Here is a 21,200-nt window from a genome sequence, read left to right as displayed (position 1 = left end):
TATAATTTAAAAATACTTTTTGAAACTGTTTTTTTAATTTTTATTTTTTATTTTGGTATTTATTTTTTATAAAATTTTAAACCCTAATTCCAAAACCCCACCCCTTAACTCTAAACCCTAAGATTTGGATTAATTAACCCAAGGGGTATAAGTGTATATTTACCTCTTTAATGAAACCTATTTTTGTGACTTTGAGCCTTGAGTGCTACTTTGGGAACAAAAACTTGGTTTGGTGCTATTCTAGTATTTTTCTCTATTTTATATTCGTCGTTTATTTTTGTACAGTAATAAGAAATATTCGTTACTTGTGTTTTACGTGTTCAAATCAATAACAAACCCGAATAGTAATGTAATTTCTCGATCAATGCTATGGACCATCAATTCAAAATACAAAACATTTATGAAAAACCAAGACACATAATCATCCAACAGTAGTGCTATCTCCTATTCTAAGATTTGGTCTATAGATTCTTCGTAGGGTTTCTAAATGCTTAGCCCTACAAGAAACGAAACACAAAAGCTAGAGTACAAGTACGCTATATAAACAGATTCATGATTTTGAAGATCAAATCAAGCCCATCAATGTGGGTTGAAACACTTTCTGTCAAAATGGACAAGATATGACTTCCTCCGTGTCTTTCGTATTAGAACCAACCATCTAAAAGCTCTTTTCCTTTCTCTTCTATATTCTTATTTCCATTTTAACCTTTTTGTCTGCTATTTGATTTATTTTCTTGGGGTATCTATTTACATATTTACCAAATCATAGGAATTTAATAATTAGATGAATAAAGGGTTGGAATAAAAAGTTCTACCGCACAATGTAAAAGCAAAAAGAAGACTGAAATCCCTGCTAGATTGTTGTTGAAATATAGCATTCACGTGTTAGTCACCTTCTTTCGAATCTAAAAGATCCAAATGTATACAAAACCAAGAATAGGCCACTTTGGACAGTTATAATGTTACAAGTTTTTTTTTTTTTTTTTTTTTCCCACAAATTGAAATTTCCATTAAAAGGGCTGAGCCCAACAAACACATTACAAAGCCAAATAAACGGCCCAAAAAACGCAAATCACCAGCCGGGCCCAAAGCCCACCTACGACACCCGATCAGCACGAAGAAGCCCCGCCGCCGCGCGGACACACGCTACGGCTCAGACGACGCCCCCCTTCGGCACACCACCAGGAAAACCCACCTTCGATTAACCAGAGAGTATCGGAAACCACACAATCCACACATCGCCACCGCAAACTCCTTCCACTTCCGGTGAAAACTAAACTCGGAGAGCTTCAATCGATAGTTCGAGAGCTCAACCGAAACCGTTCAAACCCATCACCGAGAAAGAAGCTTCGCGCGACCTAACACAATTAACCATGGTCGAGCTTCGATCCACCTCGTACGGGATCTCCCCCCACCCAAACAAACCAGGACCTTAAAACTAAAAGAAAAATGAGAAACAAACCCTAAAAACCGAACCCTAGGGACCCAAGGCGGCGGGGCAAAGCAGCGGTACGCTTTCGCCCCCCGAGATCTAAACCGACGCCGTCAGAGCTAAGGTAGCCTCTACGACGCGGGGACTGGAGCCGGCGTCGGCGGAGCTGAAAGAGCCTCCGCCTCCCGGAGACAAAACCGAACGAGGAAACCTCACCACGCCTACCTCACCCCAACCGCGCCCTTGCGCCAGAGACAGATCCGCCATAGACGGCCTTTTTCCAGAGCTCAAGCAAGGCGACTAGAAGAGGAGACGAAACCGAGACTGAAACGGCAGCATAACTGATGGCGGGAGGGCTCCGGTGACGGCACGCGCGCGAACGCGCCGCCAGTCGCCGGACCCGGTGATAGATCTGCTTTCTCTCTTTTCTCTCTCTTCTCTCCTCTTTGAAAAACTTGTTTTATTTTTCATCCTAATGTTACAAGTTTTAGTTAGTAATAATTTTGGTTTTTTCTTATAGGTTTTTTTGTTGCGCACAAATACTTCATTCATTGATTTAAATTGGGTTCGGTAAAAGGTTTCTAAGAGCATAATTATCGCTGAAACCGGTGGCACAGTTTTTTAGGATTTTTTTTGTTTGAAAAAAAAAATTAAAAAACAAACCAATCGCGGACTGCCACATGTTGGGCCCCGCAAACAATGCAAAAACCCTTCTAAAATCGGTTTTTATTTTGTGCTTTCTATCACCAATCCTTAACTTTTTGTGGGGATCACTCAAATATTTAATTAATTTTTGTTAAGGATCCCATTGTTAAGGGTTTCCTTTAATGATGGTCTAAAGGCCTGTTTTGCTAGCCCATCCTTAAAACACAAAGATGATCAATTACAGAAACGGAAGGAAACATAATCAAAGGAAGACAAGAGGATAGAGATATCAGCTAGAATCCCATGGGGATCGGATATGTTTGGGTCAAAAAAATTTGGTTTTTTCTTAGGTTATTGAGTGCAATTTATGTTTATGTATTAATTTTGGTGTTAAAAAAATGACTTTAAAAAAAAATTAGAAATAGTTACAATTGTTTGCCACATGCATCGATTTGGTGATGCATCAATTCTAATCATAGCTTCAGCCTTCAGCCTTCAGCCCTACGATTTCATTATACGTAAGGCCATATTATTTTCGAGCGGACATAACATCAATTCTGACAATTGCTTCAGTTTTTAGAATTTCTGTTTGTTAAAAGGTACATTACCTTGTGATTCAAGTCTTCGGTATCCGGCTATTTGGATTGAGAGTAGAAGATGAAGACCGGTTCAGTAACTTGATTTGTACCGGGAGCCGTAAACCAAGTGAAGACCTTCTAGTCGCGATAGCGGGTCTGATCATCATCAACGGTATAAAAGAGTCGTTGTTGACTCATCTTCTTGTAACAGAATAGAGAGAGAAAGCGTGAGAGAGAAAGTGTTCTTCTCATCGCCATTGTAGCTCGTGATTGAGCTTGGATTCTTCTTCTGAGTGTATTGCCAGGATTGATCTGGCCCCAGTGAGTAACTCCTCACATCGAGGACGAACACTGGGTGAACAATCTCTCGTGTCTCTGTTTTGCATTTCTTTACATCTTTCTTTCAAACGAGTGACAAAGATCGAGAGTGGTGTGAGGTTTCAGTTGATCGTTGACGAATTGAATCGTAACAAAGTGGTATCAGAGCGCAGGCTCAATGATCAACCCGATGAAGAATCCGATCATCGGAATCTTTGACGGAACCGGAGATTTCTCCTTATGGAAGATAAGGATGATGGCGCATCTCGGTTATCTCGGCTTGAAAGAGGTCCTTACAGATCCGAAGCTGGAAAAGCAAGTTCCGTTATCGAAGAGCGAAGAGAAACAAGTGCAGGTTGATGGCGATGAGAAGCCATCATCAGAACCTCTGGTAAAGAATGTTCCTGATCCTTCGATGATTGAGAAATCGGAGAAAGCGAAGAATCTCATAGTGATGAATCTTGGTGATAAGGTTCTTCGTAAGATCAATGCAGATGCGTCTGCTGCTGAGATCTGGGCTCTATTGAATCATCTGTATATGGAAAGTTCCTTGCCTAACCGTATACATCTGCAGCTGAAGTTTTACACCTTCAAGATGGCTGAGTCTAAAAGCATAGATCAAAATGTGGATGATTTCTTGAAGATTGTTGCAGAGCTAGGAAGTTTGCAGGTGGAAGTATCAGATGAAGTACAAGCGATACTATTGCTTACCTCACTGCCTACAAACTTTGATCAACTAAAACATACGCTGAAGTATGGAAGAGAGTCACTATCTCTTGAAGAGGTCATATCAGCAGCAAGATCAAGGGAACGTGAAGTCACTGAGTCGAAGTCAGAACGTGACTCTGGTGGTTCAGCACTGTACTCTAATGACAGAGGAAGATCAGGGTCTAGAAGTTACAAAGACTCTAAGAGCAGGAAAGGTCGAGGAAGATCTAACTCTAAGTCTCGGTTGACTTGCTGGTTTTGCAAGAAAGAAGGACACATCAAGAAGGATTGCTTTGCTAGGAAACGGAGTGAAGGGGATGATCAGGGAGAAGCAGGGGTTATAACTGAGAAGTTAGTATTCACAGAAGCACTGAATGTAGATCATCAGGATGCAAAAAGTCAGTGGGTTATTGATTCAGGCTGCACATTTCATATGACTTCTCACAAGGAATGGTTGCTTGACTTCTGTGAGAAGGATCCTATGATGATTCTACTTGGAGATGATCATACTGTGGAATCAAAAGGTTATGGCACAGTCAGGATTAACACGAATGGTGGTACTATCAAAGTACTAAAGAATGTCAGATATGTTCCAAATCTCAGGAGAAACCTGATCTCTACTGGAACACTTGATAAGCTGGGGTATTCTCATCAAGGTGGAGATGGTATACTGAGTTTCTTCAAGAATGAGAAGTTGGCGTTGCGTGGAATTCTGAAGAATGGGTTGTACTTACTTGATGGTGGAACTGAAGCAAGTGAAAGTTGTAATTTGGAAGTTCAGTTAAGCAAGACGGCTCTATGGCATAGCAGGCTTGGCCACATGAACTTGAATAGCCTGAAGACTCTAGTTGGTAAAGGTCTGATTGCAAAGAAAGAGATCACAGACTTGAGTTTCTGTGAACATTGTGTTCTTGGGAAGTCCAAGAAACTGAGCTTCAATGTGGGAAAGCATAACACAGAAGATGTTCTAGGCTACGTTCATGCTGACTTGTGGGGATCTCCAAATGTAACTGCATCTCTCTCAGGAAAACACTATTTCCTGTCGATTATTGACGATAAGTCCAGGAAAGTTTGGCTTATGTTTCTAAAGTCAAAAGATGAAACCTTTGAGAGGTTTTGTGAATGGAAGGAACTTGTGGAGAATCAAGTTAACAAGAAGGTTAAAGTGTTGAGAACCGACAACGGTTTGGAATTTTGTAACCGGAAGTTCGATGAATATTGCAGGAAGCAGGGAATAGAACGTCATCGAACCTGTACCTATACTCCTCAGCAAAATGGAGTTGCTGAGAGGATGAACAGAACAGTGATGGAGAAGGTGCGTTGTATGTTAAGTGAATCAGGCTTGGGTGAGGAGTTTTGGGCTGAAGCTGCAGCAACAGCTGCTTATATTGTGAATCGATCACCATGCACTGCAATCGATCACAATGTTCCTGAAGAGGTCTGGTTAGGGAGAAAGCCCGGCTATCAACACATGAAGCGTTTTGGGTCTCTAGCCTTTGTCTATCAGGATCAAGGGAAGTTAAAGCCTCGAGCCTTAAAAGGTGTATTTCTTGGTTATCCTCAAGGTACAAAAGGATACAAGATCTGGCTACTGGATACTGAAGATTGTGTTATTAGTCGCAATGTAGTATTTCAAGAACAAAAGATGTTCAGGGAAGTAAGTGGTCAAGTACAAGAGGCTCAGGAAGTTGAGCAGAATGTCACTCAACACAGTCTACCTGAGACAGTACAGAACAAGTCTGTGGAGAGTGATGACACTGGAGAAGGTGGAGCTTCTACATCCGATACAACTCATACAGAGGATGTGCCTACATCAGATGTTGAGGATACAGCAGCTGAAGATGTGGTTGATTTGGCAAGTTACCAACTAGCCAAAGATCGCAGCAGAAGAGAACCTGTTCCACCAGCTTGGATGGCAGACTACTCGAACATTGCGTGTGCATTAGTAGCTGCAGAGGAGATTGAGTCAGAGGAACCTGGCTGCTATCACGATGCTTTGAAGGCAAAAGATTGGGTGTTGTGGAATGGCTCCATGACTGATGAGTATGAGTCACTCAAGAAGAATGATACATGGGATATTGTTGATAGACCCAAGAATAAAACTGTGATATCATGCAGATGGCTGTATAAGAAGAAGCCTGGAATCCCAGGAGTGGAAGATCCACGGCACAAGTCAAGACTTGTGGCTAGAGGGTTCACTCAACGAGAGGGAATTGATTATGAAGAAGTGTTTGCACCAGTGGTAAAACACATATCAATTCGAGTACTAATGTCAGTAGTTGTGAATCATGATTTGGAGTTGGAACAAATGGATGTGAAAACAGCTTTCTTACACGGTAATCTTGAGCAAGAGCTATACATGGAACAGCCTGAAGGGTTTGAAGTAAATCCTGGTAAAGACCAAGTCTGCTTACTCAAAAAGTCATTGTATGGGCTGAAGCAAGCTCCAAGACAATGGAACAAACGGTTCAATTCGTTTCTGGTGTCTCAAGGTTTTATCAGAAGCGATTCCGACTTGTGTGTGTACATCAAGGAAGTTGGTCCAGAAGACTATGTGTATCTCCTGTTGTATGTCGATGACATGCTCTTGGCTGCCAAGCAGAAGTCTGAGATTCAGAAGTTGAAAGATGTTTTGAGTAGTGAGTTTGAGATGAAAGATATGGGGCCGGCAAGTAGAATACTTGGGATTGACATTAAACGTGACCGGGAACAAGATACATTGAAGCTGTGTCAATCAGGATATATCCAGAAGGTCCTTAAAAGGTTCAAAATGTCTGAGTCTAAAGCGGTTGCTACGCCTATGGGATCTCATTTTAAGCTTGCTTCAGTGAAGAATGCTGATGAACGTATAGATACAGAGAAGGTCCCTTATTTGAGTGCTGTTGGGAGTGTGATGTATGCAATGGTTGGGACTCGACCAGATGTGGCTTATGCTCTCGGACTGGTGAGTCGCTTCATGAGCAAACCTGGAAGTATTCATTGGGAGGCTGTGAAGTGGTTACTGAGGTACTTAAGAGGTTCAGCTGATCTAAACCTGATCTATACAAAAGGTGACGCTGGTCTTAGAGTTCAAGGCTACACAGATTCTGATTTTGGTGGTGATTTGGATAAACAGAGGTCTACAAGTGGTTATGTTTTCACAGTTGGTGGGAACACAGTGAGCTGGAGATCGAGTATTCAACCTGTGGTAGCCTTGTCCACAACAGAAGCTGAATATATTGCTTTATCAGAAGCCATAAAGGAGGCGATTTGGATTAAAGGATTACTTTGTGAAATGGGTTTTGAGCAACAGAAGGTGTCAGTTTGGTGTGACTCGCAATCTGCTGTAAGCTTGTCGAAGAACAAAGTGTTTCATGAACGTACCAAGCATATGGCTGTTAAGTATGGCTTTGTCAGAGACATTGTGGAAGGAGGTGAGATAGAAGTATTGAAGATACATACATCTTGGAACCCCGCTGATATGCTAACAAAATGCATACCAGTGCAGAAGTTTGAGGCGGCTTTAGAGCTGCTCAGACTGACCAGTTGATAATGAGAATGGTCAGTATAGCCAGAGGTTAAATCCAAGGATTGGCGATACATAAGGAAGAAGAAGAAGAGCAGAAGCATTAGAAGACTTAAATCAAGGTGGAGTGTTAAAAGGTACATTACCTTGTGATTCAAGTCTTCGGTATCCGGCTATTTGGATTGAGAGTAGAAGATGAAGACCGGTTCAGTAACTTGATTTGTACCGGGAGCCGTAAACCAAGTGAAGACCTTCTAGTCGCGATAGCGGGTCTGATCATCATCAACGGTATAAAAGAGTCGTTGTTGACTCATCTTCTTGTAACAGAATAGAGAGAGAAAGCGTGAGAGAGAAAGTGTTCTTCTCATCGCCATTGTAGCTCGTGATTGAGCTTGGATTCTTCTTCTGAGTGTATTGCCAGGATTGATCTGGCCCCAGTGAGTAACTCCTCACATCGAGGACGAACACTGGGTGAACAATCTCTCGTGTCTCTGTTTTGCATTTCTTTACATCTTTCTTTCAAACGAGTGACAAAGATCGAGAGTGGTGTGAGGTTTCAGTTGATCGTTGACGAATTGAATCGTAACACTGTTGTGTCCAGCTTGCATGGTGGATACGATTCGAGTTTATAATAAGAAAAGGCAATTGTTGTGCCGGTACTTTAGGAAAACATGTTGCAAGAACTAGTTTGACATATGAAATGTATTAAGTCCAACTTTATATTTTTTTTTATGTGCTGCAAAACGATATAATAAGTGCACGAAGTTTGAGACCGTAACAAGTTCCTATTTGAAGATAAGACAGTTTCTCCGGAAAATACTATGACGACAGCCATAGTAGTGGCTAAGGAGTGGGCAGTGAATGTTATTGGAGAGAAGGTGTCTTCTCAAAAGAGACTACGAGTTCTGGAAGATCAAACAAATGCAGAGGTCTACGTTCGCACTGATGCAGCATGGAGAAGCGAAGATAAAGCAGCAGGACTCGGATGGACAATTCAAGACACGAGGCAGGGAGCCTCCTTCAAAGGCTACCAGAAGCGAGTCAACTCGGCACTCCTTGCAGAGAGTCTCGCCTTGCGTGAAGCCCTTCTCATGTGTAAGGAAATGGAAGTGACTAACCTGAGAGTCGAAAGTGATTCATCTGTACTGATCAAGGCAGCTAGAGGAACAGAACCTGTAGCAGAGCTCCATGGAGTCATATCAGACATCAGATTACTATCTTCTTCCTTTCAATCTATATCTTTTGGTTGGATCTCTAGAGATCAAAATGGTGTAGCCCATAAACTGGCAAAAGATGTTTTGTATGTAGGTGATACTTTTATGGCACCCACCTAACATTTGCTATGGCATTAATGAAAGTAATTGTCCAAAAAAAAATGCACGAAGTTTGAAGGTTCTTTTTTTTTACGAAACAAATATTAGAATTATGATTTTTGTAGAGACTAATGGATTATGGGTCATATTTAAAGACTCTATGCAAGAATAAAATATTTTACATTAGGTGTTTCGATATAATTTAAGTAGTACATAAAAGATTTGGGCCAATCGATTGGTTTAAAATTGAAAGCCCATTAAATTTAATATGGTGTCGGAACTACTAAACAAGTCTAATAAAAATATTGAGAACCGATCCACACACTTTTCTAATCTAGTCCATAAGTGATTTGTGTTCTCGGACCCGATAATAATAGTCTGAGAGGTTAAGGGTTAGAAGAGTTATTATCTTGAGAGAGGACATTGAGATTATACTGAGAATAATGGATCATGGATCTTAATCTTTAAAAAGTCTATGTAAGAATATAAGCTCACATATTGGGAGTTTTGATGAAACTTAAATAAATAATATATAAGAGAGTGAGTCAATTCAATGATAACCAATTAGTTTAAAGTTGAAAGTCCATAAAACTTATTAAAAGTCAATTTGATTTGATCAATACGTGTTATTTCAGTTTCTCAAGTTGTTAGTTTGTGTGTAATGCGGTCGTAGGTTAACCACTCGAGTCGTGAATTCACATAAAATATGTTGTTGCAAGGAAATAAAAATAAAACTGGCGAAAATGTAATTTTATTGAAGATGAACTAGAATATTACATGTCAAACCAACGAAACACACATGTAATTAAAACAAAAGTACTTAAAACATATTTTTATTGAAACTTAAATAACCGAAACATCAACATGGTTGAGACCGGCAGACCGCTAACGATGCTCACAAATCACTCACTCTGTGTCTGATTCAGATCAAAGTCCTTGACGTTTGAGGAAGAACCCATCTCAGCTGTAGGCATGGCAACAGCAGCAGCAGCAGCAGCAGCATCAGGAACAACAGAGGTGGAGGACGATGCATGGTCCTTCATAAGAACCTGGATCCTACGATTAAGACCTTTGATATACTGGTCAATAACACCACCCAAATCACGAAGTTCATCCTCATCAAGATTACATGGCGCATTATCGCCACGGAGACAATCGTACATGACCTCCTTCATCGCCAACTCTTTGTTCTCCTTCGCGACCTTCTTGCAACTCTCAGTTGCTTTGGTGATCCTCTGTTGGATAAACTGCTCTTGGTTCATCATCTTCTTGGTCTTTTCAACGAGCGACAACTTTTCCCATTTGACCAGCATGTTTCCCATAGCTTGTCTCGATGGAGGGAACACCTCAGGGACCGAGTTGTACTCGCTCTGGACGAATACGGCTATTGGGACGTCACAGAGAGTTGATAACTCCAAGGCTTTCTTCATGATGCCTCCTTTTCTTTTCCTGAAAGTTGTCTTCCTTGAGGTCTCATTCTCTATGTAAGCCATCTTCACCCTGTTTCTTGTCATGACTCTTTTGTTTGTGTTTGTTTGTTTTTGTGTCTTGTAAATTTCAATGTGGGGTAGTGTTCTTTATATACACATCCACACATACATATACCAATATCATACCATTTCAGGGTCAAAAGAAATAAATATAGCTTTGAAAGTAAGTTTTGTATTCATATATGGTTATATTTACAGGGTCATAGCCAAACACTATTAGTTTGTATATATATGGTATGTTCCCTATATAGTATAGAAATCTAGAACAAAATATTCATTCATATAGAAAATATAAAAAAAATATTCATATTTATGACATACAACAAAACTTATTGGTTTGTATATATATGGTAAAAAATCTAAAACAAAATATGGTAGATGATCTTTGACTAAAAGTAAGCTAAAATGGATCTTATTCCTAATCCAAATTAAAGTATAATTAAATGTTTCTTTTCTAATAAAAATAACTAAAATGTAAAATAATGACAAAGGAAAGAAAAACAATTTAGAGCATGACTGGTTCAAACACAGCGGTTGCGGTTACGGGTGCAGGAGTTAGTGGAAACGGGTGGTTGCGGTTTTAAGCATTATTAAGTGTTTCATATGACAGACACAACATTTGAAATTGTTGCGTGTGCGGGTAATTTTTGGATGGTTTACCCACATATGCAAAAATAATTAATAAAACAATATTTAATAAACAAAAATATTAATTACAAATAATGATAATTTCAAAACCAAATAATAAATATAAAATTATATTTATAAACCATATTTTTATAATAAATATAAAAGTTATATTTATAAAATAATGGTATTAAACTTATATATATTAGTATTTATATTATCTCAATTTTTAAAATTTATTTATTTATATATTTCTATAATTTTAATAAAAAATAAAAAAATTACTCTCTTAAGTGTGGGCAACCGGCAACCAATTTTGAATTTGAGAAGTTTGGAACGCGGTTTGTAGTTTTTTTGTGATTGTTGTAAAATACTAACAAATTCTACTAATTGCAAAAACTGTGTTTGCGGTTGGTATCGGTGAAACCAGTCCGACCCTTAAATTCACGAGAAAGTTAAGGTTTGTTTTAATGTTTGTTGTTTACGTAAGAAAATATTTTCGTTAAAAAAAAGAAGAAGATATTAGTAAGAGCTCATTTTAGGCCCAATTTAAATTAAAAGTCCATATTCGCGTCTTTCATTTCCTCCTCCTCGCTGCTTTCTCCGACGCATTTCGCTTCTCCGTCATCGCCGGTGAGATTTTGAATTTTGTGCCCGTTGTGTTGATATAAACCCTTATTGGGTTCCTCGTAATATCTGAGTATATCGAATGAATGTGTTCTCTGTGTATTCCAGAACGAGTTTGATTCGTTGGAGTCTCGAGAGAATCGTCCTTTGAGTGTTAAAGTTACGTCTTTTATTTGTTTTAGTGAAGTTAATTGTTTGGTTGCTTATTTTCATTACAGTGTTAGACTGGTATAATGATTGGTTCCTGCCTACAAGTTGTTCGATCAAATGTCTGACAGAAACAGACTGTCTTTGTTTTTTCTCCTTTTTTTAAGGGTTTGTAAAGCTGATATAAGATTTGTTCGTTTCTTCAGGAGGAAGCCATGAAAGTCAAGCTCTTGCGTATCCTTCTTACTTCATTATCTCTGCTTATCATGCATCCATAGTTTCTTTCATGTTCAAAACGTGATTTGTTGATTCATGATGATATCTAAAACTGTTTTCTTCTCATGAATTTTAGTTTTGATTACTGATATTGATGGCATTCTTTTGATGAGGATTCTTGTTATCAACTCTCAAGTCTCAACTAGTTTACTTTTCACATAGGGTAGTAGACTAAGATCAGCTCAATGTTCCTAATTTAGGAAAGTGTTTTTTTTTTCTTTGTTTCCCTTGACTCTTGTTGCTACGATGTCCCCTGACTTCGAAAAAAACAGAGTAAGTTTCTTTGTCCCATTAGTACATGTGTTATGTGGTTTCTCAATTCCAATACATGAACTCTTACATAGTGAAAAAAACTGTAGGTGGCATGCGGTTGCATCATGGACATGGGATGCTCAAGATGAGACATGTGGGATATGTCGTATGCCATTTGACGGTTGTTGTCCTGACTGCAAACTCCCTGGAGATGATTGCCCTCTAAGTAAGTCCCTCCTCTCTTTTCATGTCTCTCTACACAGTGTGATTGTTTGTTGAAAATTTTGTTAAGCTTTTTTCGTATATTTCAAAAAGTTGCTAAAACTAAACCCCTGCGCGTGTACGCTTATGGTGATTGAGCAGTTTGGGGAGCTTGCAACCATTCGTTTCATCTCCATTGTATATTGAAATGGGTTAATTCACAGACGAGTCAAGCTCATTGCCCTATGTGCCGTAGAGAATGGCAATTTAAAGAGTAAGAAGTGGAGACAGAGAGTTGTGCCTTAATTAGATATCTAGCTTTGGTTTCCCTCTTTAAAGGTGTGTTGGAACATTGTTTCGAATTCAATACGACCCCCATCGATTTTAATGGATATAAGTCTTCACTTTGAAAATGTTGTCCGAGTGTTTGATACGTTTTGATCACGTTAGGCTGGCTCACGTTTAAAAGTTCAACTCCATTATATTAACTTTAACATATTTAATAAGTTTATCTTACAATATTGAAAAGAACAATAAAAAAGAAACTATCAAAATAACACCACCGTTCCTTCATCAATCATATCGTCCTAGTGCAGTAGAAGAGGAGAGCTGTGATTTATCATGTATAGACTATAGTTGTACATGAAATATACAAGTGGTAACCATATAACAAGACTCAAGAAGGTAGAGAGAGATCACTACTTCTTGGTGATGGCATAGATAGCATATATGATCCCCGGAATGTATCCTAAGAACGTTAACGCCAAACATATCCAAAACTCCACCTGTAATTATTTATTTTCCCCATATTTTGTTTCAAAAATTTGGTATAAAAATAGAAACTAAAGTGTATAGACCAACGTAGTCAGATGGATATATAGAGATAAATAGAAACAAACATGGCAGCCAAATTTAAGGAAGACGCCGAGAGGAGGCAAGAGGATAGCAAGCAGAATATCTATGCAATTAGCGGTTCCACTTCCGCTTCCTTCGTCCGCCATTTTTTGGTTCTTCCCTTCAAGCTCTTCAAGTCTTTTTTTAGATATAATATATACTTACTTTTTTTCCCCACAGGTAGTATAATTCTTCATCATGATCTTAATGCGATCAAGCTATATATTACCTACTTTTGGGGCTTGAGATACTCATGAACCACGTGGGATTGGATATATTTCCACGTCGACAAGTCTAACCAATATTATACATATGGGTTAATTGGTTTTCCGCCACCATTCATAAACAATGTCTTTGGAAAATAGTAGCTATTGACATTTAACAACAATCACCAAAATATTATATATCATTTCATGTCAATTTAAAGTTTTGAAAAAAAAATCTCTTATAATAATAAAATTTGAATGCAGTAATTATAAAAATATATAAATAATTTCACTTTCCAATTAATATTTAAGCACCTGCTATATTTTTTTTGTAAGACTAATTTATTTTCTTATCACTAATATATATAACCTAACAAATTAAAGTTTTCTAAATCTTCATTAATCCCCACAAAATAAACAATTTTTATTAAAATTATAACTTTATCCAAATTAAAAGGAATACAACCAAACATAAATATTATAGACATGGTTTCTGATTACTAAATTAAATAACTAATGATTTTTAAATTATTATGATAATATACTTTTGATGTAATATAATTTAAAATTTATTTATTATCTATTCGCAATTGTATTATTTAATCAATCAAGTATAAATATTTTACAAGCGCATTGGTTAATCAAACACTTAAAATCACATCTATTTGTTTCTATAAAAAATATACTCATAATTAAATATTTATTGATTAATCTAGTAAAATCTAAGCCTATATTTTCAATAAAAAATATTTATATTATTATTATTTAATCCTTGTTCCATCTATAGTCAACCAATCATAAATATTTTATAATATGTTCATTAATCATATATTTAAAATAACTATTGCTTTTTGGTACAAAATGTATGTTTACGTTCTTATCGTTTGGTTCAGCCAAACAAATACTACATCTATATTTTGTAATATAACTTATTAATATCATTTTCTAACTATTTTAACTATATTCAATAACTATAAATACTAATGTATTAGTTAATAAAACATTTAAAATTATGACGATTTTTTATATAAAATTGTTTATTCACGATTGTATTTTTATCGTTTAGTCTTGTCAAACACAACCATATTTTATGATATTAGTTAGTTTAATCATTATTTTATCTATAATCAACAAATCATAAATAATTTATAAATTTATAAATAATCAACAAATCATATATTTTTAAAATACTATTTTTTCTACAAAATTGTGTATCCATAATTACATTCTTATCGTTTAGTCTAGTCAAAAACATACTATATTTTGTAATATAATTATTAGTATTATTAATTTTATTTAATCACTATTTTATCTATAGTCAACTAATCATAGATATTTTTATACAAATGTATTCACTAATCAAATATTAAAAATCACGACTATCATTTTCTGTAAGATTGTGTATTTTTCATTTTTATCGTTTAATCTAGTCATACGCATACCATATTTTATAATATTAGTTAGTTAAATCATAATTTTATCTATAATCAACTAATCATAAATATTTTATAAATGTATTAGTGAATAATATATTTAAAATAATAATTTTTTTACAAAATTGTGTATTCATAATTACATTCTTATCATTTAGTCGAGTCAAATACATACCCTATTTTGTAATATAATTATAAGTATTATTAATTTTTATTTAATCACTATTTTATTTATAGTCAACTAATCGTAGATATTTTACAAATGTATTCGCTAATAAATATTGAAAATCACGACTACCCTTTTCTGTAAGATTAGTTTTTATTTTATCACTATTTTATATATAGTCAAATAATCATAGATATTTTACAAATGTATTCGCTAATAAATATTCAAAATCATGACTATCCTTTTATGTAAGATTTTGTATTTTTGTTCTTATCGTTGTAATCTAGTCAGACAGATACAATTCATAATTACATTCTTATCGTTTAGTCGAGTCAAACACACTCTATTTTGTAATATAATTATTAGTATTATTAATTTTTATTTTATCTATAGTCAAATAATCGTAGATATTTTACAAATGTATCCGCTAATAAATATTCAAAATCACGACTATCCTTTTATGTAAGATTGTGTATTTTTGTTCTTATCGTTTAATCTAGTCAGACAAATACTATATTTTATGGCTGTAAGATTGTGTATTTTTGTTCTTATCGTTTAATCTAGTCAGACACACACATACAAATATCTTACAACCATAAAATATGGTATGTGTCTGACTAGATTAAACGATAAGAACAAAAAAATACAATCTTATAAAAAAGGATAGCCGTAATTTTAAATATTGATTAATGAATACATTGATAACTATCTTTTCCTGCAAAATTATGTATTTACAATAATATTTTTTTCGTTTTAACTAATCAAATCTATGATATAAAATTAATATTGTATAATAGTATATGTTATTAATTTTATTTTATCGTTATTTTATATGTACTCAACTAATCATAGATATTGTACAAACATATTTTTAATGAAAAACCCAAACTATATTTTTATACAAGATTAAGTACTCACAACCACATTCTTATTTTTAATTTAGTTAAACCCACAATTTTTTTGGTTCCACTTGCTTTGTTTGTTAGTAAATTTTTGATAATTCAACGATGTAGATTAAATCTAATGTTTGATTTTCTCTGGTTAAACATATCTTCAACTAGATTTTAAGTTTTGCTGCTAACAAATATGTATCAGTCTCATAATAGCTTTTGTCTTAATAAAACATTTGTATGTTTGTTCAATGATTTATTGGAGCCTCTTTGTAGTCTATATGTTACAAAATTCGAATGTATAAATATATTTTTCGACATCCAAATTTATATATAAATAAATAAGATGTCAATATCTAAAACAAAAATACTACAAATACAGTACAGTGAAAAAGTCTTACTGAATGCTAGACTAATTCAAATATCTTTTTCATAAGGATATTTAAATATTCAGAAAAGACTAATTATGAACGTAACGATATAAAAAAGTTATTTTATCTCTAAAATTTAAGTGGTTAATATGTATAGATTACTGAAAACAAAATTTAATAAATTATATAAGAGATTATTACTTGAGCGGTAACCGTAAAAAAAGTTACTTTTTATATTAATAAATTTATTAATTAAATATATATTAATAATTTAACTTTAGTTCTTAACTGTTTCGACCCAATCAATTTAGGACCGGACAGGTTTGTAGGAAGTTGATGACGATGCGTTCTCACATGCTCTTCAATTCTTGAAACATATCCATAGCATGAGTCGTATGAGTATATATGACTAGTATTTTTCATATATACTTATTTGTTGACGTTGCTTTTTTTACTCTTTACACTTATTATCATTTCATAATAAAACTAAAAAAATCATCAAATTCAATATTAGTGGCCGACAGTTTTGTATAATCTCAACTAATTCTCATACTTTATATCCTAATCAAAGTGGTCTTGTCTAAATTTTTTGGAGATTATCTTTAAGAATAAGCATTTTGTTCTTATCTTTTCCAATCGTAAACCTTCCCGTGACTTTTGGCGGTCTTGGGAAACATGGTAAAAAAATGCACTGTGGATGTTACGCTTGAGTTACGTACAACAACCATCTTGCATGAACAACAACGCAGGCGTCATCTTTGAAACATGCGCAAACTTCTGTGTATAACACAAATAGACGAACACATTGTTATTTGTTGCTCGGTTGTTACAACTTACAAGAACAACTATGTATGGCGACATCACCTATAGGTTTTGTTACGTGTAGTACCGGATTACGTGAACTTTGATCTATTACTTTGGAGAAGCGTTTCAAGTGTGTATAAATCTCAATATTATATGGTGTTTTGACCAAATCATGCAAAAGCGTGAACAGTTCAATTGTTACGACCAGTTTTCACCAGTCCCTAAAACGTTAGGTTGCATATGGCCATGTTTCCCAACATGTCCGTGATTAAAGATTTGGGCCACTTTATTAGTATTTGCCTATGAGAGATTAAGGGTCCATTAGTACCTCTAAGGAGGCATGCGAATCTTTGTCTATACTAACTTTATCTTGTTCACAAACACAAGTACTAGAAAAGATCGAACCCGCTATAAAAACGAAAACAACATAATTTATTTTTTTAAAGGCAAAAAACCTTTGATTATTATTACAACAACTGAAATATTTTAGCAAAGACATCATATATAATGTTATCTTTTAAAATGAAGAACTGACAAATGCAAACTATAACAAAACTCACTCCAAACCAAACCTAGTAGGCCAAGGGTTGTTGTTGGTGTTAAGAGCAGAAAGTTCCATGGAAGGCATGTAACTGGTGCTTGGTAGTTGATAGTTGTTGTTGTCCATGGCAGCAAGGCTTGCAAGCTCTTCAGCATAACTCATCTGCTGAGTTTGTGCCATCAATTGGTTCAGGTACGGTTGATCATGTAGATTTGGATACTGACTGAAACTCTCACTCAGATTATGATTCATATCCAAACCCATACCCTGGTTCAAACCATTGAATCCATTTTGATTCTGATCATAAACATTATCAGGCACTTGGTATTGAACTGGCTCTTGATAATTCATCATATTCTGATATGGAACATGACCAGAAAAGTTAGTTGGAACCTGGTTGTGAAACAACGCTTGCTGATTCATATTCTGATATGGAATATGATCATTAAGATAAGCAGGAGCTTGTTGATTCACATTCATGTTTTGAATATGACCAAAATTAAATCCGTAAGGCATCGTCACGGCAGCAACATCTGCACCAGCAATAGGGTTCACATCCCCAACAGCAGGATGAGCTGCATCCACAGCACCGACATCAAGGGGAGGAAACGAAACTGTCCCGCCGTTGGCCTGAAGCATATGGATCCTCTTAGTTATCTCACTCACATTATAGTCAATGAATTCACACAATTCATTAACAACACGTGCATCACTAAAATGATGCTCCATCATCCTCTTCCCTTTGAGAAGATCGAACATAATCTCTTTAAGTTCGAGCTCTCGGTTCTCGTCTTTCACCCTCTCGAGCGTCGCTTCTTCTTTCATGATCCTCTCCCCCGTATACCTCTCTTGGTCGTACATCTTTTTCTCCCGTTCCACCCTCGGGAACCCCATAAACTTGGAAATCACCTCTTCAGCACCTTCCCTTGACGGCCAAGCCTCCGGGTTCGCATCGTTTGGACCGTTGTAGACGACCGCACATGCTTCGACGCCGCAGAGAGTCACAAGCTCGTGGAGTTTCTTCATAATCCCTCCCTTCCTCTTCTTGAACGTTGTTCTCCTTGATGTTTTGTCAGGTATGAGTGATAACTTCACCCTGGACCTCACCATGATTATCTTCTTTTGTGTTTGTGTGTGTGAGACTTATTGGTACCCTGGTTGTTTATATAATAGTTAGAAGGGTGATTCTAGGCAGTATAAAATTGTAGTAATCTCTATGCAATTGACACATTAACAGAAAATTGCAGTAATTAAATTGTAGTAATCTTTATTCGTTGACCAAAACTTTCTATACCCCCTTCTATCAGTGTGTGTGTGTGGCTGTGGTACATTTCTTTATTTATTTTGAGTCACTTATATGCGTAAGTTTTCTTTTATATAAGACTAACTTGGCTTAGTATATTAGTCTATTTTGTTACGATCACTAATGCCTAGCTTTGTTCATAAATTTTGAAATTATATATGTACTCCTATTTGTTTAGAATAGAGTAAAAAATTGTTAAGATAAATGTAAAATAATGGATACTGGGTATTGTGCCCGGTACATGGGGGCATAATCTTCTTAAAAATATTTATTAGTTTAAATCAAACATGTAGGATAAGTTATTATTGATCTTTACAAAAAATTAAATCAAACATCAAATTATTTATATTTGATAAATAATTTCATTTAAAAAACTCAAATATTAAAATAATTTAAAAAATATCTTTATGCAAATGTTTTTACCTGATTAACATTTGATTATAAATTGTTGTATATCTTAATTTAAATATTTTAAAATAGAAAATATTATTTTGAGATAACGACACAATATATATGAATTGTCTTTTTTTTCTTTCTAAAATATGATATTATTAACAGAAAACTTGTTTTTACTTATTTTTTTTTATTTGTGCGTGTCATCCTTGCGCAGGGGCCATGCTAATCTTCTTTGTATCGTTCCAATTTTATCGGATGTCCCCAAAGGCAAAACAACAACAAGTTGCCTTTAACTTGTTTTTAGTTATATAATTAAAATATATAAAATTCATTAAGGGTAACAATGATATTAACCAATCTAATTTTTAACGTGATAGTTTGAATGAAAAAAATCACTTCGCAAATAATAGTATAGATGAGAAAAAAACTAGAAAATATAAGATGCGGAAAGATGTGATATCACGTAATATTTTTTTCAGTGCACACATTGTTTCAAAAGATATCGACTCAACAATACTTTATACATGATTAAGTGAAGTTTATGAAAAAAATGTAAACCATCTAGTAAAATCGTATCATTTTATTTTTCAAAAAAAAAATCTTATTATTTTAGAAAGAAAAAAAAATCAATGTACCATGCACATACACGTGTATGAAAATGATTGATTAAAAGGGATAAGGATCATTTAATATTAGATATAATTTCTTAAGTTATTCCTACCTTTTGGGGTACTAATGCATCAAGGAAGAAATGTATTCTTGATTTCAGTTTTAGGAAAATACTAGATTTTGACCCGCGCGTCCGCGCGGATGTATTTTTTTTTAAAATATGATACTATTTGTTTTTTATGTCACCATTTAGAGTTAGGAAAAAAACTCGAATTCGAAGAACCGAACCGATCCCAATCCGAATAAGTAATACCAAATCCAAACTGAAATTGATTAAATATTCGAATTATTCAAAATTTTGGTACTTGAAGAACTGAACCGAAGTATTTTAGGTATCCAAAATAGATTTATATACTTATATATATATTAATTATTTTTAGATTTAATATATATAGAAACATCCAGAATATATATGATACTCTTAAGTTCGTTTAAATACTTGAAAATATATACAAATAATCAAACGTAAATATCTAAAATAGTTAAAATATACTCAAAACTCCAAAAATACTTAAATAATTATTAATTCTCTATCCAAGTATTTAAACCAAACCAATTTATATGCTAAGTTAGGTACTGTGAAATATGTTACTCAAATTTTTATGTAATCTATTCTATTGTTTATATATATTTTAAATTAAAGCATATAATAAATTTTAAATCTCTTAAAATAATTTCAATTGGTTATCCAAATCCGAATCGAATCCTCAAAGATCTGAACCGAACACAAAATTCCAAACAGACCCGAAAACGAACCCAAACGCCCACCCCTAATTACTATTATATATCCTATATGTGTCATCATAGGTTACAAAAATATGTGTTATCATATAATTAATCTTTTTTTATATGTACCATCAAATAAGTAATCTTATAATTAATAATATTTTATATGTATAACCATATAATTAATCACATATATTATATTTTAAAATTTCAATGTGAAATATAAAAACCATAATTTAAGTTGGTGTTTGAAATTGGATTTTGTATTATATTTTTCTTATATATATTGAAAATATTTTGATAATGGTTATTGGAAAATATGTTAGTAAAAATTAAAATTTAAATATATGTATATTTTTGAATGAATGTATCTAATAAATCAATTTTAAATAAAAAATTTTGATTTGAATATGTATATCAAGTAACATAAGTTAGTCACTTTTTAATATAATGTAGTGGACTTCCAATTTTTTTAATAGCATAGTCCAATTAATTTTTTTTTTTCAAAACTTATTGTTATTCAAGTTTCCAAACAACACTATTTTTTTTTAACTACTACCTATGTGGCCAAACAAAATCTCAAAGTACTTCTAGTTTAATACTAAGATAGATGGATAATTATGATACAATAGTAACAAAAATAGGCCAGGATAGTTAATAAAAATCATTTAAGCCTAATTTG

At 34.5% G+C, this 21,200-nt stretch overlaps 4 protein-coding genes and 1 pseudogene across 6 annotated transcripts in view; 3 read left to right on the top strand and 2 right to left on the bottom strand.

Moving 5' to 3' along the window:
• LOC103874503 overlaps positions 1-21,200 on the top strand; it is a 524,448-nt gene that overhangs the window by 167,705 nt on the left and 335,543 nt on the right. The gene's annotated exons all lie outside the window — the stretch shown is intronic.
• LOC103874474 (retrovirus-related Pol polyprotein from transposon TNT 1-94) lies at positions 1,932-12,552 on the top strand. Of its 3 annotated transcripts, none has more exons than XM_033273693.1 (5): positions 1,932-11,249; positions 11,352-11,402; positions 11,597-11,624; positions 12,026-12,144; positions 12,282-12,552. In XM_033273693.1, exon 1 carries the CDS (start codon positions 3,152-3,154, stop codon positions 7,208-7,210), a length of 4,059 nt encoding a protein of 1,352 aa, XP_033129584.1. In that variant the 5' UTR covers positions 1,932-3,151; the 3' UTR covers positions 7,211-11,249; positions 11,352-11,402; positions 11,597-11,624; positions 12,026-12,144; positions 12,282-12,552. The 3 variants fall into 3 exon arrangements, with proteins under 3 accessions (XP_033129584.1, XP_033129585.1, XP_033129583.1); XM_033273694.1 differs by having other exon boundaries at positions 11,558-11,624; XM_033273692.1 differs by lacking the exon at positions 11,352-11,402 and having other exon boundaries at positions 12,282-12,532.
• Positions 8,008-8,520, top strand: LOC103874823. Its single transcript, XM_009153256.1, has one exon. The coding sequence runs from the start codon at positions 8,008-8,010 to the stop codon at positions 8,518-8,520; it is 513 nt and encodes a 170-aa protein (XP_009151504.1).
• On the bottom strand, positions 9,402-9,992 carry LOC103874476 (MADS-box transcription factor PHERES 2). Its single transcript, XM_009152904.2, has one exon. The coding sequence runs from the start codon at positions 9,990-9,992 to the stop codon at positions 9,402-9,404; it is 591 nt and encodes a 196-aa protein (XP_009151152.2).
• Positions 19,285-19,397, bottom strand: LOC117126364 (annotated as a pseudogene).

The sequence above is a fragment of the Brassica rapa genome, chromosome A06, assembly GCF_000309985.2.
Source record: "Brassica rapa cultivar Chiifu-401-42 chromosome A06, CAAS_Brap_v3.01, whole genome shotgun sequence".
In the NCBI taxonomy this organism is placed as follows: domain Eukaryota; kingdom Viridiplantae; phylum Streptophyta; class Magnoliopsida; order Brassicales; family Brassicaceae; genus Brassica; species Brassica rapa.
Note: the sequence above shows the minus strand (reverse complement) of the source record. Positions and strands in the feature narration are given on the sequence as shown.

Coding starts and splice junctions, on each gene's coding strand:
- LOC103874474 (XM_033273693.1), top strand. CDS start 3,152: ATGATCAACCCGATGAAGAATCCGATCATCGGAATCTTTGACGGAACC.
- LOC103874823 (XM_009153256.1), top strand. CDS start 8,008: ATGACGACAGCCATAGTAGTGGCTAAGGAGTGGGCAGTGAATGTTATT.
- LOC103874476 (XM_009152904.2), bottom strand. CDS start 9,992: ATGGCTTACATAGAGAATGAGACCTCAAGGAAGACAACTTTCAGGAAA.